At 43.5% G+C, this 27,344-nt stretch overlaps 1 protein-coding gene across 1 annotated transcript in view; it reads left to right on the forward strand.

Annotated features, from left to right (window-relative positions):
- Window positions 1-3,188: 3,188 nt before the first annotated feature.
- LOC126161491 (uncharacterized) overlaps window positions 3,189-27,344 on the forward strand; it is a 66,832-nt gene continuing 42,676 nt past the window's right edge. The window contains exons 1-2 of the mRNA XM_049917388.1: window positions 3,189-3,210; window positions 13,853-13,949. Coding sequence (XP_049773345.1) covers window positions 13,886-13,949 — 64 coding nt within the window. The 5' untranslated portion in view covers window positions 3,189-3,210; window positions 13,853-13,885. The remainder of the gene's footprint in view (window positions 3,211-13,852; window positions 13,950-27,344) is intronic.

Here is a 27,344-nt window from a genome sequence, read left to right on the forward strand (position 1 = left end):
GTTTGTCAGTCAGTTGAGAATTTTGAGTTTAGGGTGTACAGTCATTTTATGAGTAGTCTCATTCACATTCATGTGTGGATAAAAATCCTACATCAAGATAGCAATTTTTCTTCACTGATTATTATCGGTTTCGGATCATTACCGAGCCATCTTTAGACCTAAAAATAAGAAAATTAAGTAAAAAGGGGACAATAAAAATACATTCAATACTTCAATTTCCTTTATGCAATACGTACCAATCTAAAATGTTGTTCAGTGTGTGACACTCATACCACATCGTCATATTTTTTAGAGCTAAGTCGCCCAAGTGAAACAAAAAATCCCATAGGCATAATGGGAAAATAGTTATTAAAACGTGATGCTATAAAATGCGAAAACTATATGGTGAGTACTATAAAATACCTTACTTTACCTTAGTGAAAATCTTAGTTGGTTATGTAAATTGACAACTTTAATCAATAACCAAATATTGTTAGAGCGCCCATTATGCCACATGTATGTACAAACGTTCGACAGGAACGATAGTTCATTGCCCATGAGTGGATGTAAACAAGATGTCATTCCTGATATGAATATTACAAATCATATCTGGTTTATATCCACTCATGGACGATGCAATTAGCATTGCTGTTCATCGTTTGTAATTACGTGCGGCAAAATTGGCACTGTAACAACATTTGATTAGTGATTAACGTTGACAGTTGACATAACCAACTAATATTTTCATTTTAGACAAGGTACTTCATATTACCATCTATTTTTGCATGTTATAGTGTCACTTTTTAATGTTTTCGTGTTATGTCAATGAGATTATTTTGTTTAACTAGGGCTACTTAGCTCTAAAAAATACGACGATGTGTAATAAGTGTCATACACTGAGCAGCATTTTAGATTGGTGTGTACTCCACAATGGAAATTCAAGTACTGAACGTATTTTTTTATTGTTCACTTCTTATAAGCAATTTTCTGTATTTTTAAATCTGAAGATGGCTCGGTAATGAGCCAAAACCGGTAATCAGTAAAGAAAAATAGCAATACTGACGTACAATTTTTATCTGCACTTGTTTGAAATCAACAGACCGCACATCTCCCCCCCCCCCCCCCCCATTGACAATGTCAAAGAATAATATTCTTCATTGCCGTTTTGCCATTTCAAGGATTCCACTAACGACTCAAAGTCCGCCATTGCTTTCGCATATCAGAGAACGTAATTGACAGTTCCGTATTATACTTCAAGCCACTGTTACTTGCAGGTATATGTTTATGTATATGTTTCTGCCCTCGTCTGTGGCTCATCGTTTGAGTAATCAGAATTCGTACATTCCGTGAAGAACAGAATATGTGAATGAATGAAGGAACGCGGTGGGATCTTCATTCCGAAGACTGGTTTGAAGCAGCTCTCCACACTACTCTGGCCTGTGCAACCTTCTTCATCTCCAAATAACGACTGCAATCTGGTCTCCCTCTACAATTTTTATCCCCCATGCTTCACTCCAACATCAAACTGATAATTCCTTGACGCCAGGAATGTGTCCTATCAACCCATCCCTTCTTTTAGTCAAGTTATGCCGTAAATTACTTATCTCCCCAATTCGATCCATTAGAGGAAAGTGGTCTAAATTAGGGCTACCATTTACTTTTTAAGATACAACTCACGTTCTGTCCAAAATAAATTGAAGAATGTTGCAGTAAACAATACTTTGAAGTGTCTTGCTTAAACCATTACGGTGAAATGTAACATACTCTCACTATTTTCTCTTATTTTGGATTTAAAAATATTTTAGAAAGTTGACACAACCAAGAGCTGTGGTCTAATTTGGGCTATCCTAAAAAATATTGAGGCATCGTTGAAAAAAGTCAGTAAAATGAATGAAAAGCAATTTATTTGTATAATGCAGTATTAAAAACATTTCATGAAGTAGCTGAAAAATGATAAGTCATACTTTTGTTTTCAAACCACTGTGCTCTGTCAACAAATGTGGTCGCATAATGTAAAACATTCTACTCTCTTGACAAGAGTCGCAAAGTGGCGTGGCCGGTTCTAAACTGTCTTCTTCCTTTCATTGCCCAATAGATTAGATTAATACTAGTTCCATGGATCATGAATACGATATTTCATAATGATTTGGAACGAGTCAAATTTTCAAATACATTACATAGTTAAGTTAATTTAACAACATAATTAAGTTAATATAACAACTTTTTTATTTTTTGTTTGTTTTTTTCTCTTTTTTTCCTTAATTTATATCTAAAAATTCCTCTATGGAGTAGAAGGAGTTGTCATTCAGAAATTCTTTTAATTTATTCTCAAATACTTGTTGGTTATCTGTCAGACTTTTGATACTATTTGGTAAGTGACCAAGACTTTAGTGGCAGTATAATTCACCCCTTTCTGTGCCAAAGTTAGGTTTAATCTTGAATAGTGAAGATCATCCTTTCTCCTAGTATTGTATTTATGCATACTGCTATTACTTTTGAATTGGGTTTGGTTGTTAATAACAAATTTCATAAGAGAATATATATACTGAGAAGCTACTGTGAATATCGCTAGATCCTTAAATAAATGTCTGCAGGATGATCCTGGGTGGACTCCAGCAATTATTGTGATTACACGCTTTTGTGCAATAAATACTTTATTCCTCAGTGATGAATTACCCCAAATTATGATCCCATATGCAAGCAATGAGTGAAAATAGGCGTAGTAAGCTAATGTACTAAGATGTTTATCACTAAAATTTGCAATGACCCTTATTGTATTTTGGTGTTGCCCTTAATGTTTTGGAAGAGGTTGAAATCTTCCGAATTCTGAAGAAATCCCCTCGTTCCTCACTTAATGCCCAGACCGATCTAAGGCACAAGAGTCTTTTAGAAAATTTTGATTACTTAAACAGGTAGCCTTACCCCTATAGCTTACTTGTTAGTGGGGTCTGTCCTATATATTTTTATGCGTACTCTGGGCCTTACGCGTTCAGAACCACCACGTTTATTATTCTTACGGTTTTATATTGACCACCTAGTATGGTATTATACTTTTTAAAAAATAGACTATGGAATTGTTTATCAAATGTTCAGCACCCCCCACTCTTCACATCTTGTACACGTCATCCGGCTTCTGGCGATGCTCGCGCCTCTGCGTGAGCGCTCTCCGCGTTTCGGCCAGTCAGTCGGGCCGCGTCCTCCGCTACCGCGCGACTCCTCTCAGCTTGCACGGTAGGTTCCGCTGTTTGTTCGTGCTAATGTTTGCGCTCTTCGTTGTTCGTGTTTAGGGGAGTTTTATCAGCTTGGTATTTTATTTTTATTTTCTAGGTCATCGCCGCTCCCATCATTTAAAAAATTAAAAAAAAAAAAAATTTAATTACCGCTTTCACCAGATGACGGTATATAGGTCGTGAATGGTGGGGAGTGCTACAGGGCAATTTTCAAAGTTACCGTGTTATAAGTAGCGTATGTGAGTATTTTCTCGTCTCATTCAAAAAACTGGTTGTTTAAAAGTTCAGTTTATACATCATAATTGGGAGATGGAATAGTTTATATGAGGTCTTATTATATTGTTTTTGGTGCAGATTGCCTGAGGATGCACCGATAAGTGGTGCGAAACCGGTCGCGGATTTAATAAAAATCATTGATACAGCCCGTGCGGAATTTTCTTTGGAAAAATATCGTTTTTATCTGCCAAAAGAGGGCAAACGACTTTCAAATAAAATGTCTCGCCTGTACGGCAATATACATAATGGACGTGCGAGTACATGTTGTAGACGCATGTTTGAGGGCTAATGGAAGACTGAGTCTGGCCGTGAGTCGTGCATGGATAACCAGATGGTAAGGTGATCGCTCGAGATAAGCGGGAAATCCGGGTTCGAGTCCCGGTCTGACACAAATTTTTATTTTCGTCATTCCATTGTACAGCTGATGGTTGTCCATATTCACAATCACTAATACATTTAATTTACTTTACAGACAGTTTTCGCATATGCCACTGAATGTACCTGAAAAATTATATCTACGTACTACAAATTGTGCAGGATATGTAACGTCAGTAGTACTGAGTTGCGTCAAAAACTGCCGCATCATGCATGACGCCTAAATTTATTATTGCTAACCAGCTGAACCAATTTCGATTAAATTTGGTAAGGAAATACCTCGAACCTTGAGGAAAAACATAGACTACTTTATAAAGTGTACAGTATAAGATACTTATTGATTTCAAGAATGTTACGCGAGTTAGGAAAAAATTTTCCGTCTTTGACAAAGTTATATACTCTTCCTTTTTCTGTATCCTGAAAGGCCCGTACAGGACCTGCAACATGCGGTCGTGCGTTATCCTGCTGAAATGTAGGGTTTCGCAGGGATCGAATGAAGGGTAGAGCCACGGGTCGTAACAGTTTTGAAAATGCTTTTCGTCGTTGGTATGTGCTAAGTGATACCATTCTAAATAATGAAACAATGTTTCTTCAACGTGTTTATTCCGTACTTCCACACTATTTGTTGCGTAACGTACAAGTTGCATAGCTAGTATGTGGATTATACCGGATTTGAGAACGACAGAAGTTAGAGACTTGCAACAAACTAAACGCATAATTTCAAACTTTTGCGAAACTTTCGCTCGCTGACAACCCCCACAAAATGATGAAAGGAAAGAAGTCTATCGCTAGCTACGTTTTCGCTGCTCATGTAGTAAAACTGTAGCAACAGGCTTCATGTCGTGACGTTTATCTTTTTTGCTTATTTGCTACCAACTCGCAACATATTTAACAGACAGTACCCCCGTATGCTGCTGAATGTACCTACGAAGTACGTCATTGTACGATGCATATTTCAGGAGATATAAGGGAAGATGGACAGAGAGGGGGAGGAGAAGGAGATGGACACAGAAAGGGAAGAGGAGGAGGTGGACAGGGAGAAGGGTAAAGAAGAGACGGACATAGGAAGGGAAGAGGAGTGGATGGGGAGAGGGGGGGAGTGGGAGATGAACAGAGAGACAGTGAGTAACAGATTGACGGAGGAGTAGGAGGGGATGGACAGAGAGTGGAGGGGTGGACAGAGAGAAGCGGCAGAAGGGGGTGGACAGAGGTGGCAGACGAAATGGGCAGAGGGAGGGGGAAGAAGGAGATGGGGAAGTGAAATAAAGACATACTAGGGCAACGCCGGGTACTCAGCTAGTAATGAAATAAGTACAATCCCAAACTAATTATCTCACAGAGGACTGTCACTACTAACCTCAAAGGCTTGTTAACCTCTAATTAACGTACTTCTGATGTGGGAATAATAGTTTGCCATTTACAGAGAGTGTTGCATCCCATCGTCTGCAGCGCTTGTAACATTTACAACTCTGAATTTCTTTTACTGCTAGGCGATAAACTGAAGGAGTCGTAAGTTCCATAAACGTCAGGATACTCCCTGAAAACGGAGAAGTGGGTCCGAGATTGCAGGCAGGGTGTTACTAGTAAAAACATTCCTAGCGTTGAAGAGAAGCTTCGCCCGTTGAAGTAAATCGTAAAGTCGAATGCACATTTCTTGCCTCCAAGCTGAAGTATTCCAAGTACTTTCGCCTGCCCCTATATTGTTCAAATGTTACCATGGAAGCGGTAGCGATTCGACAGACTCTCAAATTTGCCCGTCATGCAGTGCTCGAGAACTTGCTGACAGTATCCGAAAAATGTGTACTGCAATAGTTTGAAAACCCGAAATGTAACAGTAAAATGAATATGCAAATACTGGAAATAGTACGAAAATCGTTGCTAAATATACGAAGAGGCATACGAATGACACTGCTATGGTCCCCAGCTCTTGTGGGACCGGTCTGCAATGGCAAACTCGACCAGCTGTCGAACAAGGCCACTGTGCCCGGCTCTATAATCCTCTGTTTTCGAATTATGGATGTCGAAACTGGCAGAGGAAGACTGTGCAGATGTTTCGCGCCTGTCTATCTTACAAAAAGGTAAACAACATACTGCAATACAGCCAGTAGTTAGAAGTGAGTTGTAGTTTTGAAATTTGAGGCGAGCAGGGCCCTGGAAACTAGGGTGGTGCGAATGCGTACCACCCATCATTCAACTACTTCCCGCTTACATCGGATAGGTATCAAGGATAATCCTTTCTGCGACTTTCCGAAGAAAGGAGATGTGAACCACTTGCTATTTTCCTGCAGTTTCATCTGCCCCCTCCAACCAAGTACTCTCATTGTGTCATGAAGATCCTCAAAACTAAAAACACTTTTTTATTTTTTTCTACGACATTGTAGCTTATGTATATGAAGTTTGGCGTTCTCTCTCTCCTTGCATAAACACTCTAACATACCGGTGTCTGCCTCCCAATCTCTGGTGCGTTTTTTTATTTTTTATTTTTACTCTACTTAATAAGTCAAGTTTCTTAGCTTTATGCATTTTACCTATGCGGACAGTGTGCAAAATTTGTAATTCATTGTTCACATTTTAGCAGTGTGATTTTTCTGTATGGAGGGTGAATCATATAAAACTTGCACCGTAAATATTGCGGAAATGGAAAATGCTATTGATGTGCTATTTTCACAGAACGGATTGACAGTCAGGGGCTTGTATAGTTGGCCAATTCACAAATTGTAATAATACTTCGAAAGTGTATTTTTTGTGCGAACATAACACTTTTGTAAATGGAACAATGTCTTTTGACGTTAACTAACGGTATAGTAAATTAAAATGTCAGTGGTGTATGATGCAGGATTCTAGTGGAAGTCGTTTGCGAGGTATTGTATTTTGAAAAGTCTCCAAACTGACACTTGTTTATGCCATTCAGCCTACGTGGTGGCTAGGTAAAATGGTTCAAATGGCTCTGAGCACTATGGGACTTAACTTCTGAGGTCATCAGTCCCCTATAACTTACAACTGCTTAAACCTAACTAACCTAAGGACATCACACACATCAATGCCCGAGGCAGGATTCGAACCTGTGACTGTAGGGGTCAGGCGGTTCCAGACTGTAGCGCCTAGAACCGCTCGGCCACCATGGCCGGTGGAACGGTACATATTGCCATTTCTAATAAGTGTTGCCCCTTTATATATTATATAAATATAAATATATGTTATGTATGTTAAAAATATACCTATATTAAAGAATTAGGTATCTCAAGACACATTCATGCCCGAGGCAGGATTCGAATCTGCGACCGTAGCGGTCGCACGGTTCCAGACTGTAGCGGTTAGAACCGCTCGGCCACCCCGCCCCGTCGGTTGCTAGGTACGATGTTATGTTTCCTTACAGGGTGTTCGTGTGTTCCTTGAGCGTGCAGTAGGACGTGAGTGGGCGGATAAAGTGTCACTAGAAGCCTTCCTAAGAGACAGTCTCCATTCCTTCCGAACTGACTATGCAAATGTAGACGAGATGTGGCTCAAATTCAAAGATATAATAGCAACAGCAATTGAGAGATTCATACCTCATAAATTGGTAAGAGATGGAACTGATCCCCCATGGTACACAAAACAGGTCCGAACGCTGTTGCAAAGGCAACGGAAAAAGCGTGCGAAGTTCAGAAAAACGCAAAATCCCGAAGATTGGCTAAAATTTACAGACGCGCGAAATTTGGCACGGACGTCAATGCGAGATGCCTTTAATAGGTTCCACAACGAAACATTGTCTCGAAATTTGGTAGAAAATCCGAAGAAATTCTGGTCGTATGTAAAGTACACAATCGGCAAGACGCAGTCAATACCTTCGCTGCGCAGTGCCGATGGTACTGTTACCAACGACTGTGCCGCTAAAGCGGAGTTATTGAACGCAGTTTTCCGAAATTCCTTCACCAGGGAAGACGAATGGAATATTCCAGAATTTGAAACACGAACAGCTGCTAGCATGAGTTGCTTAGAAGTAGATACCTTAGGGTTTGCGAAGCAACTCAAATCGCTTGATACGGGCAAGCCTTCAGGTCCAGATTGTATACCGATTAGGTTCCTTTCAGATTACTCTGATACAATAGCTCCATACTTAGCAATCATATACAACCGCTCGCTCACCGATAGATCTGTACGTACAGATTGGAAAATTGCGCAGGTCGCACCAGTGTTTAAGAAGGGTAGTAGGAGTAATCCATCGAACTACAGACCTATATCATTGACGTCGGTTTGCAGTAGGGTTTTGGAGCATATACTGTATTCAAACATTATGAATCACCTCGAAGAGAACGATCTATTGATACGTAATCAGCATGGTTTCAGAAAACATCGTTCTTGTGCAACACAGCTAGCTCTTTATTCGCACGAAGTAATGGCCGCTATCGACAGGGGATCTCAAGTTGATTCCGTATTTCTAGATTTCCGGAAAGTTTTTGACACAAGTTTTTGACACAAGCGATTTCTAATCAAACTGCGGGCCTATGGGGTATCGTCTCAGTTGTGTGACTGGATTCGTGATTTCCTGTCAAGAAGGTCGCAGTTCGTAGTAATAGACGGCAAATCGTCGAGTAAAACTGAAGTGATATCAGGTGTTCCCTAGGGAAGCGTCCTGGGACCTCTGCTGTTCCTGATCTATATAAATGATCTGGGTGACAATCTGAGCAGTTCTCTTAGGTTGTTCGCAGATGATGCTGTAATTTTCCGTCAAGTAAGGTCATCCGAAGACCAGTATCAGTTGCAAAGCGATTTAGAAGAGATTGCTGTATGGTGTGCCAGGTGGCAGTTGACGCTAAATAACGAAAAGTGTGAGGCGATCCACATGAGTTCCGTTGGAATTCGATTACTCGATAAATAGTACAATTCTCAAGGCTGTCAATTCAACTAAGTACCTGGGTGTTAAAATTACGAACAACTTCAGTTGGAAAGACCACATAGATAATATTGTGGGGAAGGTGAGCCAAAGGTTGCGTTTCATTGGCAGGACACTTAGAAGATGCAACAAGTCCACTAAAGAGACAGCTTACACTACACTCGTTCGTCCTCTGTTAGAATATTGCTGCGCGGTGTGGGATCCTTACCAGGTGGGATTGACGGAGGACATCGGAAGGGTGCAAAAAGGGCACCTCGTTTTGTATTATCACATAATAGGGGAGAGAGTGTGGCAGATATGATACGCGAGTTGGGATGGAAATCATTAAAGATTTACGAAATTTCAGTCACCAACTTTCTCTTCCGAATGCGAAAATATTTTGTTGAGCCCAACGTACATAGGTAGGAATGATCATCAAAATAAAGTAAGAGTAATCAGAGCTTGAACAGAAAGGTTTAGGTGTTCGTTTTTCCCGCGCGCTGTTCGGGAGTGGAATGGTAGAGAGATAGTATGATTGTGGTTCGATGAACCCTCTGCCAAGCACTTAAATGTGAATTGCAGAGTAATCATGTAGATGTAGAATGGGATTTATCAACGCAGAAAAAGTCGACAAGCTCACGGTGTATGGAGAATGCAGTGCGTTCTTGAATGGTGTATGCGGCAAAATATCCCAATACATGTCAACCATCTCGCCAGTTATTTATCAGCCTCTTCAACCACTTAAGTGAAAATGGTAGTGTAACACCTAGACAACGCAACAGGAGGAAACGAGTGATGGCAGTAGACGAGGAAATTATCTTGTTGCTGCTGTTGCAGCTGATCCGCACGTTAGCTCCTGCGCAATCGCACGAGGAATTTGGGTGAGTCAAGCAAGTTTCCTGCATATTCTCCAACGACATAAGTTCCATCCCCATCACATCTATCTCCATCAAGAACTGCGTGGAAAAGATTATGAGAATCGTGTTAAATTTAAGTACATGGGTATTACGACATGATACTCCAGACATATCATGTATATTGTTTAGTGATGGAGCCACATGTACCAATCATTGCCAGGTAAACCGCTGAAACATGCACTGTCTGCTGACAATCCTCATTGGCTTCGTCAGATGGAACGTCAGCGTCCGTGGAATGTAAACGCGTGGTATGGGATAGTGAACCATCAGCGCATAGGCTCGTTTTTCGTATATGGAACACTGAACGCGAACACATATCGCAACCTCCGGACAGACCGTCTTCTCGGGTGCTACGAGGAACTTGTGGCAACGTGATGGCTGTCCATCCCATAGCGCAGGAAGTACAATAGGATGCCTTCACGATCCGTTTCCAAATTGTTGACCTGGACGCAGAGGACTAGTACCTTGGCCGGCCCGTTCCCCGGATTTGACGCATGTACACTTTTTTCTGTGGAGAAAGCTGAAAGATGCTATCTACAGGGAAATAGCAACTACACCCAGCGATATGCAACGCCTGATTTCTGCAGCCAGATCGGACGTCTCCACTGAAATGCTAGCACGTGTTCGGCAGTCATTCCATACCAGGCTGGAAGCGTTTATTACCGCTGCCTGTGGTCATTTTGAACACAGCCGTTGATGGTCACTTGTCTCGTTACTTGTCAGAATCCACATAACTAGTGTGTACACTTGTGTTCTTTAATGTGTGTTATCACAGATATTGTACATGTGCCGGTGTGGGAACTTTTCAAAATATGAGATATCGTAAACGATTCGCACTAGAATCTGCAACAAACCCCACTGACATTCTAATTCACCTCACTTTTAGTTTGTTAGTGTTAACGGGCATTGTTGCATCTAAAACGTGTATCTTTACACAGAAAATAAACTTTCAAAGTGTTACTACAATCTGTTGATTGGCTAACAATACAAGTCCCTGGCTACCGATTCATTCTGTGAAAACCGTACGTCAATAGCACTCTCCATTTCCGAAAGTTTGAGGTGACTCAGCCTGTGTATCGGGTAGTTTTTATTAAAGTGTAACTACTCACAGAGGTCCAGTATGGGCTGTAATTATCGTATGGCAACGAAACTTGGTAGATATCCTAGTGTGTTAATGCGGAATCGATTTACTCTGGAAAAACATTAGTTCGATGTGGTCACCAGGTGCAAATCTGTTGCTGTGAATGCAAGAAAGATGTATAGAAATCTTTCCATATGTAGGAACGGAACGGGGACAGAAAAGGTCAAACAACTGAGTGAGGCACAATGTTGATTTTATTCTTACCGTCGCATACAGAGTTTATTCAGTACGAGCACCGGAGACGTAAAACTACATGATGAACAGTCGCTCTCACCAATTCCGGTGGAGTCTGAGCATGGTGTACCTGTATACTGGCCTTCAGATCAGGTAGAGACAAAACGTGTCGCTGGTAAACGTATTCTTTTAGATGTTCCCAAAACCAAAAGTCACATGGGTTCAGATCAGATGATCTTCTACATCTACATCTACATCCATACTCCGCAAGACACCTGACGGTGTGTGGCGGAGGGTACCTTGAGTACCTCTATCGGTTCTCCCTTCTATTCCAGTCTCGTATTGTTCGTGGAAAGAAGGATTGTCGGTATGCCTCTGTGTGGGCTCTAATCTCTCTGATTTTATCCTCATGGTCTCTTCGCGAGATATACGTAGGAGGGAGCAATATACTGCTTGACTCCTCGGTGAAGGTATGTTCTCGACACTTTGACTAAAGCCCGTACCGAGCTACTGAGCGTCTCTCCTGCAGAGTCTTCCACTGGAGTTCATCTATCATCTCCGTAACGCTTTCGCGATTACTAAATGATCCTGTAACGAAGCGCGCTGCTCTCCGTTGGATCTTCTCTATATCTTCTATCAACCCTATCTGGTACGGATCCCACACTGCTGAGCAGTATTCAAGCAGTGGGCGAACAAGCGTACTGTAACCTACTTCCTTTGTTTTCGGATTGCATTTCCTTAGGATTCTTCCAATGAATCTCAGTCTGGCATCTGCCCTACCGACGATCAACATTATATGATCATTCCATTTTAAATCACTCCTAATGCGTACTCCCAGATAATTTATGGTATTAACTGCTTCCAGCTGCTGACCTGCTATTTTGTAGCTAAATGATAAAGGATCTATCTTTCTGTGTATTCGCAGCACATTACACTTGTCTACATTGAGATTCAATTGCCATTCCCTGCACCATGCGTCAATTCGCTGCAGGTCCTCCTGCATTTCAGTACAATTTTCCATTGTTACAACCTCTCGATACACAACAGCATCATCTGCAAAAAGCCTCAGTGAACTTCCGATGTCATCCACCAGGTCATTTATGTATATTGTGAATAGCAACGGTCCCATGACACTCCCCTGCGGCACACCTGAAATCACTCTTACTTCGGAAGACTTCTCTCCATTGAGAATGACATGCTGCGTTCTGTTATCTAGGAACTCCTCAATCCAATCATACAATTGGTCTGATAGTCCATATGCTCTTACTTTGTTCCTTTAAACGACTGTGGGGAACTGTATCGAACGCCTTGCGGAAGTCAAGAAACACGGCATCTACCTGTGAACCCGTGTCTATGGCCCTCTGAGTCTCGTGGACGAATAGCGCGAGCTGGGTTTCACATGACCGTCTTTTTCGAAACCCATGCTGATTCCTACAGAGTAGATTTCTAGTCTCCAGAAAAGTCATTATACTCGAACACAATACGTGTTCCAAAATTCTACAACTGATCGACGTTAGAGATATAGGTCTATAGTTCTGCACATCTGTTCGACGTCCCTTGCAGGCCATCCATCTGGAAAACCTACGGAGATAACACGTTCGTGGAAGGTCCCATTAAGCAGATCTGTCACTGAGTGAGCGACATGAGGTATTGCCCCATCTCCCATGGAACAGTGGTTCTCACACAGTTGCGCTCTTCCAAAGCAGGACTGGCGTGCTTCCAGGAAGGTCCCGATGACATGCAGACGTTACGGTACACCTGACAGGCCGTCTGGGTGTATTCTCCTGACAGAAGAACGGACCGAGGTTAAAGTGCTTATGCATCCACACCACATAGTCACATACGGCGAATGTAAACGCTCTTCGTGCCCAACAAGCGGTTTAACAGTACCCCAAATTCACAACACCCTGCGGTGTAAACTCTACCTTGTTAACTCCACAGAATATTTCTCGGCAACATGTCATCGACTTAACCCGTGCCAGAAACCGAAGAGCAAATTCAGAACGTTGTTGTGGATCATGAGGTTTCAGGCGCTGCATCTTCTGGAACTTGTACGGGTACCAGTGTAAAATAGACCGCAAAACTTTCCAAAGGCCCTACTGTTGACCATGGTATGGAAAATTCTCGTGACACTGCACAAGCAGCAGCACTGTCAGGGTCACGTGCTGCATGGTCAGTTACAGCACCATCAGCCTCGTCAATTACTTGCTGTGGGATAGGACGCCTGCATCCTCCAGGTGCCGCAGCGAGCTCTCTCGTGTTTCTGAATTTCATTATCAGTTTTTAAAACGATTTAATGACATCGGGCGTCTCCTCAGACCTTTCAGTCGGTGATACTCTCTGTCGTTCACTATGACTGCAGACGTTCACATAAAACAGATTCGCTAACAGAGCAGGATCTCTGTTCTCGACAGCCATACTGCTCACTAACGTTACGGCTTGTCAAATTACTGTAAATGTCGTACCGTCATACAAACACTGTACAGCGCCAGATTTGCACCTGGTGGCCACAGCTGGAACTAATGTGTGTGTGTGTGTGTGTGTGTGTGTGTGTGTGTGTGTGTGGTTTTTTTTTTTTTTTTTTTTTTTTTCAATGTAAGCTGATTCCGCATTAATGCAACAGCATATCTGCCAAGTTTCGTTGCCATGCGATAACTGCAGCCCACACTGGAACTCCGCGTGTAGCTACACTTTAATCATAACGACCCGCTATGTTGTATATTTGTACGAATGTGTTGGCAATATGGTTCAATAAACGAAAGCCAAATAAACACCCCACGTCGTGCTGTCGCAGAGGTTACGCGTTGAGGCGTTGTTTTTTCCACTTGACAGTCGCCGGCGCGAATTGCACTGGCCTCGAGTAGTGAGTGGAGTGGCCGAGCTAATGCGACTGCTTATCTGCTTGCAGGTTATCTGGGCCCGCGCGAGTAACACGCGCGACATGGCCCGCTTCGGCAGCGCTGCTCTCCTGCTGGTAATCGCCGCCTCAGCGCTAGTCCACTCTGGTGAGTTCTGGCGGCGCGTGCAGCAGTGCTATAGGAATACTAGCTCTACCCGGCCACGCTTTGCTGTGGCTCTGCTTAAGTGGAAAAGAAAGAAATGAAAACACGCGTTTCTTATATGCCTGAAAACTGGATATACGTCCTAATCTCCTTCTCTCCCCTGCCTTGCCCGCCTCCCCCTCCGACTTTCTTCGCCATCCCCTCCTCCTTCCCTCTCTCTCTCTGTCCACCACACTCTCTCCCTTTCTCTACCGATCTTCTCCTCCCCCCTCTCTCTCCATCTTCTCCTCCCCCTCTCTTTCTCCTCCTGACCCCTCTCTCTGTCCATCTCCTCCTTCCCCTTTTCCACCCTCTGGATTCCGGGATCCCGAGTTCGATTCCCGGCCTGGTTGGGAATTTTCTCCGCCCGGGGACTGGCTGTTTGTGTTGTCCTCATCATTGTAGCCTCATCATCATTCATGAAAGTGGACATCATCATCATCAATCTTTTCCATCCCATCTGTCCATCTCCTCCTCACTCCTCTCTCTGGCCATGAGACTTGTTTATTGTTACTGCAAATTCAGATTGTGTAGTAGCATTCTAATCATAAACCAGCAAGCCACAAATAGAACTGTTTGCTAACGACGTTTCATTATGGTTTATTCCATATATATCAAAAAGCATAAAGTCTTTATGTGCAAAACGTTTATTACAGTAACGTGTAAAAATTTGAACGAAATCGGAAAGGTACAAAAATGGTTCAAATGGCTCTGAGCACTATGGGACTTAACTTCTGAGGTCATCAGTCCCCTAGGACTTAGAAGTACTTAAACCAAACTAACCTAAGGACATCACACACATCCATGCCCGAGGCAGGATTCGAACCTGCGACCGTAGGGGTTAGGCGGTTCCAGGCTGTAGCGCCTAGAACCGCTCGGCCACCATGGCCGGTGGAAAGGTACATATTGACATTTCTGCTAAGTGTTGTCCCTTTATATATTATATAAATATAAATATATGTTATGTATGTTAAAAATATACCTATATTAAAGAATTAGGTATCTCAAGACACGCCTATATTAGAATTCAAAGGTTTTGTCGAAATTTGGAAGCATTCTGTCAACGACTTTCGGAGGTCAACGATTTTGAACAAACCAACATTTATATTTTTATGACGTTTCCCCTTTTATTACATATATGTTGAATATATACCAGTTGGCGTTCCTGTAGCTATATAAAAACATGTAAGTATTCGAATACAATGTTGTGATAAGCCGGACTTTGTGGGCGAGCGGTTCTAGGCGCTTCAGTCCGGAACCGCACTGCTGCTACGGTCGCAGGTTCGAATCCTGCCTTGGGCATGGATGTGTGTGTGATGTCCTTAGGTTAGTTAGGTTTAGGTAGTTCTTAGTCTAGGGGACTGATGACCTCAGATATTAAGTCCCATAATGCTTAGAGCCATTTGAACCATTTGATTTGTTGTGATAAAGTTTTAAACCAATTCGTGAAGAACTTTCGGAGATTTGAGTTTCTGAAGAAACGAACAAGTACATCTGTATTTATAGAGAAATTGTAACCAATCGCAAATCTCCGAAAGTTTTTGACAGAATGCTTTGAAATTTTGACACAGCGTTGGCAACTGGAATACACGTATATTTTTACACACCTATTTTTTAATACACGTAATATATACACTCCTGGAAATGGAAAAAAAGAACACATTGACACCGGTGTGTCAGACCCACCATACTTGCTCCGGACACTGCGAGAGGGCTGTACAAGCAATGATCACACGCACGGCACAGCGGACACACCAGGAACCGCGGTGTTGGCCGTCGAATGGCGCTAGCTGTGCAGCATTTGTGCACCGCCGCCGTCAGTGTCAGCCAGTTTGCCGTGGCATACGGAGCTCCATCGCAGTCTTTAACACTGGTAGCATGCCGCGAAAGCGTGGACGTGAACCGTATGTGCAGTTGACGGACTTTGAGCGAGGGCGTATAGTGGGCATGCAGGAGGCCGGGTGGACGTACCGCCGAATTGCTCAACACATGGGGCGTGAGGTCTCCACAGTACATCGATGTTGTCGCCAGTGGTCGGCGGAAGGTGCACGTGCCCGTCGACCTGGGACCGGACCGCAGCGACGCACGGATGCACGCCAAGACCGTAGGATCCTACGCAGTGCCGTAGGGGACCGCACCGCCACTTCCCAGCAAATTAGGGACACTGTTGCTCCTGGGGTATCGGCGAGGACCATTCGCAACCGTCTCCATGAAGCTGGGCTACGGTCCCGCACACCGTTAGGCCGTCTTCCGCTCACGCCCCAACATCGTGCAGCCCGCCTCCAGTGGTGTCGCGACAGGCGTGAATGGAGGGACGAATGGAGACGTGTCGTCTTCAGCGATGAGAGTCGCTTCTGCCTTGGTGCCAATGATGGTCGTATGCGTGTTTGGCGCCGTGCAGGTGAGCGCCACAATCAGGACTGCATACGACCGAGGCACACAGGGCCAACACCCGGCATCATGGTGTGGGGAGCGATCTCCTACACTGGCCGTACACCACTGGTGATCGTCGAGGGGACACTGAATAGTGCACGGTACATCCAAACCGTCATCGAACCCATCGTTCTACCATTCCTAGAATGGCAAGGGAACTTGCTGTTCCAACAGGACAATGCACGTCCGCATGTATCCCGTGCCACCCAACGTGCTCTAGAAGGTGTAAGTCAACTACCCTGGCCAGCAAGATCTCCGGATCTGTCCCCCATTGAGCATGTTTGGGACTGGATGAAGCGTCGTCTCACGCGGTCTGCACGTCCAGCACGAACGCTGGTCCAACTGAGGCGCCAGGTGGAAATGGCATGGCAAGCCGTTCCACAGGACTACATCCAGCATCTCTACGATCGTCTCCATGGGAGAATAGCAGCCTGCATTGCTGCGAAAGGTGGATATACACTGTACTAGTGCCGACATTGTGCATGCTCTGTTGCCTGTGTCTATGTGCCTGTGGTTCTGTCAGTGTGATCATGTGATGTATCTGACCCCAGGAATGTGTCAATAAAGTTTCCCCTTCCTGGGACAATGAATTCACGGTGTTCTTATTTCAATTTCCAGGAGTGTAATATTTATAAATTTGATAAGAGGAAACTTTGTTATAAAAAATCTCAAAAAGTGACACACATACACACACAGACACACACACACACACACACACACATACACACACACACACACACACACACACACACACACACACACATATATATATATATTCCAACGGCGTCGCCGCATTGGTGACACCAGTCCCCATCTGATCTCCGAAGTTAAGTGCGGTCGTGCTTGGCTAGCACTTGGATGGGTCACCGTCCGGTCTGCCGGGTGCTGTTGGCAGCCGGGGTGCACTCAGCCCTTGTGAGGCCAATTGAGGGCTACTTCAGTGAGAAGTAATGACTCCGGTCACGAAAACTGACAGCGGCCGGGAGAGCGGTGTGCTGACCACGTACCTCTCCGTATCCGCATCAAGTTATGCGCAAGGGCTGATGAGGATGGCAGGGCGGCCGTAGGTATCGTTGGACGTTAAAGCAGTCGAACTAAGAAAATTGGGAATCTGTTAGATACCGATCAGTTTGCCTTTAGGTAAGGAAAGGCACCAGAGAGGCGGCTCTGACATTGCACTCTATAATACTGGATACAAGACTTAAGGAAAGACAAGACACATTCGTAGGATTTGAATGCCGAGACAAAGCGTCCGACTGTGCAGAATTGTGCAAAATACTTGAAATTCTCATGAAAATAGGTGTAAGCTGTAGGAAAGTCAAAATGTAAGTAACAATAAGAACGGAAAACCATCAAGGAAGTGTTCGGATTAAAAAGGGACTCCCATACTTTCAAATTGTACATGGAAGAACTAATGACGGAAATAAGATAGGATCAGCAGTGGGATTCAAATTTAAGATTGAAAAATATCAACCATAAGATTGTTGATGACATTGCCATCTTCAGTGGTAGAGAGAAAGAATTAAAGGACGTACTGAACGAAATGAACAGTTTACTCAGCACAGAAAGTGGGCCATCAGTAACCCAAAGAAAGTTATGAGGCGTAGTAGAAATGAGATTACTAAGAAAATTAACATCAAAATGGGGGGACCACGAAGTAGACGAAATGCAGGAATTCTGCTAGGACGGGCAAAGAGAATATTTCTGGCCAAAAGAAGTCCATCAGTATCAAACATTGGCCTTAATTTGAAGGAGGAATTTCTGAGTGTGTACACCTGGGAAAGAATATTGTACAATAGTAAATCATAGACTGGGGGGAATCTGTGAAGAGGAAACTCGAAGTGGTTGATATGTAGGGTTATAGAAGGATGTCGAAAATAGAGTGGACTGATAACACAAGAAATGAGGTTCTGTGCAGAATCGGCGAGTATAGAAATATGTAGAAAGTATTGACAAAATTTAAAGGATGATGGACGAAGTAGAGAGGATATAAAATGTAGACTGGCAATGGCAAGGAAAGCGTTTCTGAAGAAGAGAAATTTGTTAACATCGAGTATAGATTTAAGTATCAGGAAGTCATTTCTGAAAGTATTTGTATGGAGTATAGCCATGTATGGAAGTGAAACATGGACGGTAAATAGTTTGGACAAGAAGAGAATAGAAGCTTTTGAAATGTGGTGCTACAGAAGAATGCTGAAGATTAGATGGGTAGATCACATAACTAATGAGGAAGTATTGAATAGGATTGGGGAGAAGAGAGGTTTGTGGCACAACTTGGCCAGAAGAAGGGATCGGTTGGTAGGACATGTTCTGAGGCATCAAGGGATCACCAATTTAGTATTGGAGGGCAGCGTGGAGGGTAAAAATCATAGGGGGAGACCAAGAGATGAATACACTAAGCAGATTCAGAAGGATGTAGGTTGCAGTAGGTACTGGGAGATGAAGAAGCTTGCACAGGATAGAGTAGCATGGAGAGCTGCATCAAACCAGTCTCAGGACTGAAGGCCACAACAACAACATTGACAAAAGGGACACGATGACGGGAGATGTGTTAAGAGGGAATTGTAAATTGTAAAGACTGTAGTGGAAGACCATGGTTGGAATACAACCAAGAAACAATTGAGGTCTTTGGAAGTAAGTGCTACTGGAAAAGGTTTGTATTGGGTAGAAAGTTGTGTCCTCACGACTGGGGTTAAAATTGTAGGTGAAAAGATATCGATAATAATTTTAAAATATCCCACTTAGATCGCTGTCTATCTGCATAAAAATGCTTTCAAAAATTACATATCGACGGTAAGATTGGTTGATGACTTTGCTATCCTCAGAGAAAAAGTGGAAGAAATACAATCCGTTGAATGGAATGAACAGACAATGAGCGCAGAATATGAACTGAAGGTAAACCACAGGAAGACCAAAGGAATGGGTAGTAGCAGGTATGAGCTTAGCGATAAGCTTAACATGAGATGACATTAAGGGATTCTTCTACCTCGGAAGCAAAACGGTGCTTGATGGACGAAGCGAGAAGGATATAAGAAGCTGACTAACCTGACTAACACGGATACATATAGAGCTATCGGATATGTTGTTGTGGTCTTCAGCCCCAAGACTGCTTTGATGCAACTGCTCATGCACCTTTACCCTGTGCGAGCCTCTTTACCTCCAAATAACTACTGCAATCTACATCCATTTAAACCTGCTTACTGTATTCATGCTTTGGTCTCGCTCTACAATTTTTACCCTCCGCACTTCCCTCGAGTACAAAATTAGCATTTCCTTGATGCCTCATAATGTGTCCTATCAGCTGATCCCTTCTTTCAGTCACATTATGTCATACAATTTCCTTTTCCCCCCTTTCGATTCAGTACCTTCTCATTAGTTATGCGATCCGCCCATCTAAGCGTCAGCATTCTTCTGTAGCACCACGTTTAAAAGCTTCTATTCTCTTCTTGTCTGAACTGCATACTACCCACGTTTCACTTCCATACAAGACTACACTCAAGACGAATACGTTCACAAAAGACTTCCTAACACTTAAATTTACATTCGACGTTAACAAATTCCTGTTCAGAAACGTTTTCCTTGCGGTAGCCGGTCTGCATTTTATATTCTCTCTTCTTCGGCCACCACGAATTATTTTGCTGCCCAAATACCAAAACTCATCTATTACTTTTTGTGTTTCCTTTCCTAATCCCCTCAGCATCACGCGATTTAATTCGATTAGATTCCATTATCCTTGTTTTGCTTTTGCTGATGTTCATCTTATATCGTCCTTTCAAGATACTGTCCATTCCGTTCAACTGCTCTGCTCTCTGACAGATTTATAGTGTCATCGGCAAACCTCGAAGTTTTTACTTCTTCTCCCTGGACTTTAATTCCTACTTCAGATATTTCTTTGGTGTCCTTTACTGCTTGCTCAATGTACAAATTGAATGACATCAGGAACAGGCTACAGTCCTGCCTCACTCTCTTCTCAACCACTGCTTACCCTTCACGCCCCTCGACTCATCTAGCTGCCATCTGGTTTCTGTACAAGTTTAAATAGCTTTTCGCTCCTTGTATTGTACTCCTGCTACCATCAGAATTTCAAAGAGAGTACTCTAGTCAACATTGTCGAAAGATTTCTGTAAGTATTATAATGCTATAAACGTAGGTTTCCCTTTCCTTAACATATCTTCCAAGACAAGTCATATGGTCAGTATTACCTCGCGTGCTGCTACATTTTTCTGGAGTCCGAAATGATCTTTCCCGAGGTCGGCTTCTACCACTTTCTCATTGTTCTGTAAGAAATTCCTATTAGTATTTTGTACCCTGATTTCTTAAACTGATAGCTTGGTAACATTCATATCTGTCAGCATCTGTTTTCTTTGAAACTGGAATTATTACATTCATTCTTCTTGAAGTCTGAGGGTATTTCGCCCGTCTCGTACATCTTGCACGCCAAATGGAATAGTTCTTGTCATGGCTGACTCTCCCAAGGATATCATGTGTTCTGATGGAATGACGCCTATTTCCGGGACATTGTTTCGACTTAGGTCTTTCAGTGCTCTGTCAAATTCTTCACGCAATAACATATCTCCCACCTCATCTTCGTCTATATTTTCTTCTCTTTCTATAACACTGGCTTTTATGTCATCTCCCTTGTACAGACCCTCTATATAATCCTTCCATTTTTTTATCTTTATCTTCTTTGCTTGGAACTGGTTTACCATCTAAACTCTTGATATTCATACATCTGCTTCTCTTTTCTCCAAAGGTATCTTTAACGTTCCTATAGGCCATATCTGTCGTTCGTCTTCTATAGCTTTAGATTTATCTTCTGATCATTCTTGCTTAGCCATTCTGTACTTTCCGTCCGTCTCATTTTTAGACGTCTGTATTCCCTTTCGCTTGCTTCATTTTTGGGTGTTTTTTTTTCTCTTTCGTTAATGAGACCTAGGCCTTAATTAAAAGATGAATTTTCTAAGAATTTACGCATATGAGCATAGCATTGTGCGAAAACGAACGATAGATTGTGGAAAACCGGGAAAAAAGAGGATCGAAGTGTTTGAGATTTGGTGTTACAAAAGGATGCTGAAAATCAAGCGGACTGAAAGAAATGAGGAAGTTCTCTGCAGGATAGGCGAGGAAAGGAATATGTAAAAAACTATGAGTGGAAGACGGTATAAGACTATAGGATATGTGGTAAGGCATCAGGGGACAAATTCCATGGTACTAGAGGGACTCACAAAGGGCTCATACTGTACAGGCAGACGGAGACTGGAATACTACATGTCCAATCAGTATTTGAGGACGGTTGAAAGTACTGCCCTGAGATGTAAAGCTTGGGGTAGGGAACTAAAACGTTAATGAGATGAGACGTCGAGAAATTGAAAGACCCAGAACTTATTGAGAGTTTGAGAGGGAGCATAAGCTAATGAATGACTGAAACAGGAGAAAGAGATGCAGTACAAGATGAAGGTAGTTGAGGATCAAATACGCACAAAGACAAGGCCTGTAGAAATCCTCGAAGAACACACGAGACGTTGAGTTTAATTGACGAAAGGAGAAAATACTCGTATAAAGACGCAGCAGATGAAGATGATGTACGTATATAAACCGAGCGAGATGATGCAGTAGTTAGCACACTGGACTCACATTCGGGAGGACGACGGTTCAAACCCGCGCCCAGGCATCCTGATTTAGGTTATCTGTGATTTCCCTAAATCGCTTCAGGCAAATGCAGGGATGGTTCCTTTGAAAGGGCACGGTATACTTCCTTCCCCATCTTTCCCTAATCCGATGGAACAGATGACCTTGCTGTTGGTTCCCTCCCCGAATCAACCAACCAACTACTTTCCACTTTTGTCAGACACTTACCTCTTCCATCGTCAGCAGTCTCACATAATTATTTTGATTGTACACACTGCTGCTTGAACTGCACTGGTTCCTTACCAAAGTAATCCCTAACGGACTTGTGTGTATGTGTCCGTTAAACCGGGGACGTAGAAACGACGTAGAGGCTTTGTCCCGCCTTAGCCCTCAGTGGTTCGCAACCCCACAACAGGCTACGGCAGTCCGCCCACCCCACCGCCATTCCACACAGAACCCAGGGCTATTGTACGGTTCGTCCCCAGTGGACCCCCCCCCCCCCCCCCCCCCGGAAACGTCTCATACCAGACGAGTGTAACCCCAAATGTTTGCATGGTAGAATAATTATGGTGTTTGCACAGCAATCGCTGACACAGTGTATCTGAGGCGGAAAATAAGGGGAACCAGCCCGCATTCGCCGAGGTAGATGGAAAACCGCCTTAAAAACCACTCATAGGCTGGCTGGCACACCGGATCTCGACACTAGTCCGCCTTCCCGCTCGGGAAGCAGTGCGTTAGACGGCGCGGCTAGCCGGGCGGGCTACTAACAGACTTACTACCAAGTAACACACGCTCCAGAGCTTCATTCTTAAACACCATCAACATTAATACAGTATTGTTGTATGACGTGTGTGCCTTTCTGTATTAATCTACATTCCCTAAATTAACAAATTTCTGTAGCACAGCGAAACGTCGGCCTGTACTAGAATGCGGTTGACTTGAGACTCGTGCCGACAGGAGCTTCCGCTCTCAAACAAACCAAACAATGAAGCAAAGACTGTTTTTAACTTCTCTCCTGAAAACGAGAACCATTTACAATGCTGAATATTAAGCTAGTGAAAATCTGACCCAACACCAGTCTAGCTTGTTTGTAGATAAACAGATTTCTGTGAAGCTTTGGTCGATTTCTATGGTACGAAGACATTGTTCTGGTGAAATTAGCACAGACTATTAACGTTATTTTTAAATATGTGATCATATACGCTGATAACATTTCACCATCACCAGACACAGAAGGGAACGCGTTGTTGATGCAGTCATCCTTCTCTGTCCCTCCCCATCTGTACCATTTGGTTCCGGTTGCTGCAGTTCATTCCAGTGATAACACTTTGCAATATGGAAGTTTTTCATCCCGGACTTTTCCTTGCTAGATGTCTTTTACAAAGCAGTTATGGCAAATGATGTCTCCACTTTAATTTTACTTACCTCTATCACGTTGATTAATGTCCTTTTCTCTTTCAATTTTTTGTATTTGTTCGTTAGACTTACTTTCAGTCCAGAATATTTTTTGGCTCTTCTCCATACCCCCATCTCTGCTGCTTCTAATCTTCTTCTAGTTTACCCAAAGTTCTCCCTTCACAAACATTGCTTAAAATGTTCCAAATAAATGTTTTGATGAATTACTTCCTTGCTTCTATATTAAGGTGCTTTTTAATGAATTCGTATTTTATGTGAATGCTTGTTCAGTCATTGCAATTCTTCTTATAATATCCATTATACTTTCATTGCCCCCTGTTATTGTACTTCCCAAATTGTGTAATTCATTTACGTGCACTGGCATATTATTTCCTATCTTAATATTTATCTCATCTGTCTGCTTGATTTAACACAGTATCGGAAAAAAAAATCGTAACACCAAGAAGGAGTTGTTCAACGTAAACGAAAGTTGATTGGCATGTTCCTACATCTGAAAGATGATGTCTACTCAAACTTTGCGCTAGTCACGTAAGAATGGCGCTAGTAGCGCCCTTATGAGGATGCAAATCAGGTTTGCTTTAAATACACGTTCGACCGTGAGTTGAGCTTGTATGTGTTGAGTTGATATTAGTCAAGAAAGCCTTTAAGGCGACAAAGACGCCAATATAAACACCTCACTGAGTTTGAATTAGGTCGTGTAATTTGGTTACGAGAAGCTGGATGTTCCTTTGCGATAGAGCAGAAAGACTTGGCAGGAGTGTGGTCACTGTACATGGTTGCTGGCAGCGGTGGTCACGAGAGTGTACGTTCGCAAGAAGGCCGGGCTCCGGACGGTGACGTGACACTACTGAGGGGGAAGACCATCGTGTTCGGCTTATGGCTCTGGCGCATCGTACCGCGTCTGCAGCTTCAATCTGAGCAGCAGTTGGCACCATAGTGATACAACGAACTGTTTCAGATGGGTTACTTCAAGGACAGCTCCGATCCAGACGCACTGTAGCGTGCATTCCACTGATCTAAAACAACCGCCATTTGCGACTTCTGTGGTGTCAAAGCCGGCCGCGGTGGCCGAGCGGTTCTAGGCGCTTCAGTCCGGAACCGCCCAAGTGCTACGGTCGCAGGTTCGAATCCTGCCTCGGGCATGGATGTGTGTGATGTCCTTAGGTTAGTTAGGTTTAAGTAGTTCTAAGTTCTAGGGGGACTGATGACCTTAGATATTAAGTCCCATAGTCCTCGGAGCCATTTGAACCATTTGTGGTGTCAAGCGAGAGCTCGTTGGAGGGCAGGATGGAGGTCTGTTGTGTTTTCAGATGAAAGCTGGTACTGCCTCGGTGCCAGCAATGGCGGTGTTTTGGTTAGGAGGAAGGCAACCTGTCTGCTTCCTCGATCCAGTGGACCTAAAACTGTAGTCATCGTCCGGCGTGCGATGTCATGTGACAGCAGGAACACTCTCGTCGTTATCACACGCACCATGTCTGCAAACTGTACGCCAGTCTGGTGATTCGACCTGTTATGCTGCCATTCAAGAACAGCACTCCAGGGGGTGTTTTCCAACAGGATAACGCTCTTCCAGATACCGCTGTTGTAACCGATTGTGCTCTACAATGTGTCGACAAGTTGGCTTGGCCTGCTAGATCACCAGATGTGTCTCCAATCGAGCACACAACGGACATTATCAGACGACAGTTCCAGCGGCATCCACAAACAGCATTAGACATCCCTGTATTGACCGACCAAGCGCAACAGGCATGGAACTCCATACCACAAACTGGCATACGACACCTGTGCAACACAAGACATGCTCGTTTGCTTGCTGCCATTGAAGATTCAGACGGTTACACTGTTTATTAATGTACCAGCATTTCACTTTTGCAATAGCCTATCTCGCGCTTACATTAACCTGTGATCTCGCAATGTTGCCGGCCGGGGTGGCCGAGTGGTTCTAGGCGCTACAGTCTGGAACCGCGCGACCGCTACGTCGCAGGTTCGAATCCTGTCTCGAGCATGGATGTGTGTGATGTCCTTAGGTTAGTTAGGTTTAAGTAGTTCTACGTTCTTGGGGACTGATGACGTCAGAAGTTAAGTCCCATAGTGCTCAGAGCCATTTGAACCATTTTGCAATGTTAACCACTTAAATATGTTAGCTAGACAAATGTATTCCCGAAATTTCATTAGTCTACATTAATTTTTTTGGGTGTTACGACGTTTTCCGCCAGTGTATCATGGTTATTTTAGTCTTGTATTTTTTCAGTTTTTTGTTTATTATTATTTTTATCTGAGGCGTCAGGGCCTTCACCCTGTCGGTAATGCGCACGAGATCTGTATATACTTTGTGACTGATGTTCAGTGCAGTGGTAGAATCATGCAGTCCATTGCCTTTCACTTCCAAATGATTAAATGTCGCTATCTTGAAGATAACGCCCCAGAGGCAGTCGGTAGCTGCCTGCGGAAGCTCCTATCGCCGCAGCCACGATTCCTGCCGTGTCTGACTTCCATTTTACGACTTCCTGGTTAGATAACTGTCAGAGGCGATAGTGCAATGATACATACCTTTCTCGCTTCCGACTCTGGGTGTGCACATGTTTTTCGACTGCTTACTATAATGGGAGGGTATTACCAATCAAAACTGGAAACCAGGTATGACTATGAGTCACGAAACGTCTGTGGGCCAAAACAGCTGAATCGCGTTGGAGTGTCGGCATGCGGCTCAGAGATAGTCAGCTCGACTCCTGCGCTGGATAGCATACCAACGATCCCGTATCGTGTTGTAAATACCATGAATTCAGTGACTGATCATCTAGACCAGAATGGGATGGAATTCGAGAGCTCTAATTCCAAACTCATAGTACAGGGCCGGTCATGCGTGCCACACCGCAAGCGAGCTGGGTGTGCGCACCACGTGCTGGCCGATGCAGGTCTGTCTCAGGTCTGTTCGGTACTTCTCGGAAGTACACGGTACACCGCAACATTTCATTTACTATTGGTGTGCGGCGTTTTTCGGCCGGCACAGCTCTCCTCAGTTCGGCAGAATGGTGGTGTCACCGCTGTTTACCTTTCAGTATTTGTTCATGTTGTGAAAGTCTTTCACAAATGCAGTGGCTGTTTGCACAAGAAGAAGCAGTCTAGTGATCTATCGTTATAGGACTTTAAAACTGAATGGGAATGACAGAAGAGTTGAGGAATTCTCAGTATCTATTATGCCGTCACATAATCGATGGATACTGCTAATTTGTTATGACACGGCGTTATAAGACTATCTACATCTACATCCATACTCCGCAAGCCACCTGACGGTGCGTGGCGGAGGGTACCTTGAGTACCTCTATCGGTTCTCCCTTCTATTCAAGTCTGGTATTGTTCGTGGAAAGAAAGATTGTCGGTATGCCTTTGTGTAGGCTCTAATCTCTCTGATTTTATCCTCATGGTATCATCGTGAGATATACATAGGAGGGAGCAATATACTGCTTGACTCTTCGGTGAAGGTATGTTCTCGAAACTTCAACAAAAGCCCGTACCGAACTATTGAGCGTCTCTCTTGCAGAGACTTCCACTGGAGTTTATCTATCATCTCCGTAACGCTTTCGCGATTACTAAATGATCCTGTAACGAAGCGCGCTGCCCTCTTCTCTATCTCATCTATCAACCCTATCTGTTACGGATCCCACACCGGTGAGCAGTATTCAAGCAGTGGACGAACAAGTTTACTGTAACCTACTTCTTTTGTTTTCAGACTGCATTTCCTTAGGATTCTTCCATTGAATCTGTCTGGCATCTACTTTACCGACGATTAATTTTATATGATCATTCCATTTTAAATCACTCCTAATGACTACTCCCAGATAATTTATGGAATTAACTGCTTCCAGTTGCTGACGTGCTATA

The sequence above is a fragment of the Schistocerca cancellata genome, chromosome 2, assembly GCF_023864275.1.
Source record: "Schistocerca cancellata isolate TAMUIC-IGC-003103 chromosome 2, iqSchCanc2.1, whole genome shotgun sequence".
In the NCBI taxonomy this organism is placed as follows: Eukaryota; Metazoa; Arthropoda; class Insecta; order Orthoptera; family Acrididae; genus Schistocerca; species Schistocerca cancellata.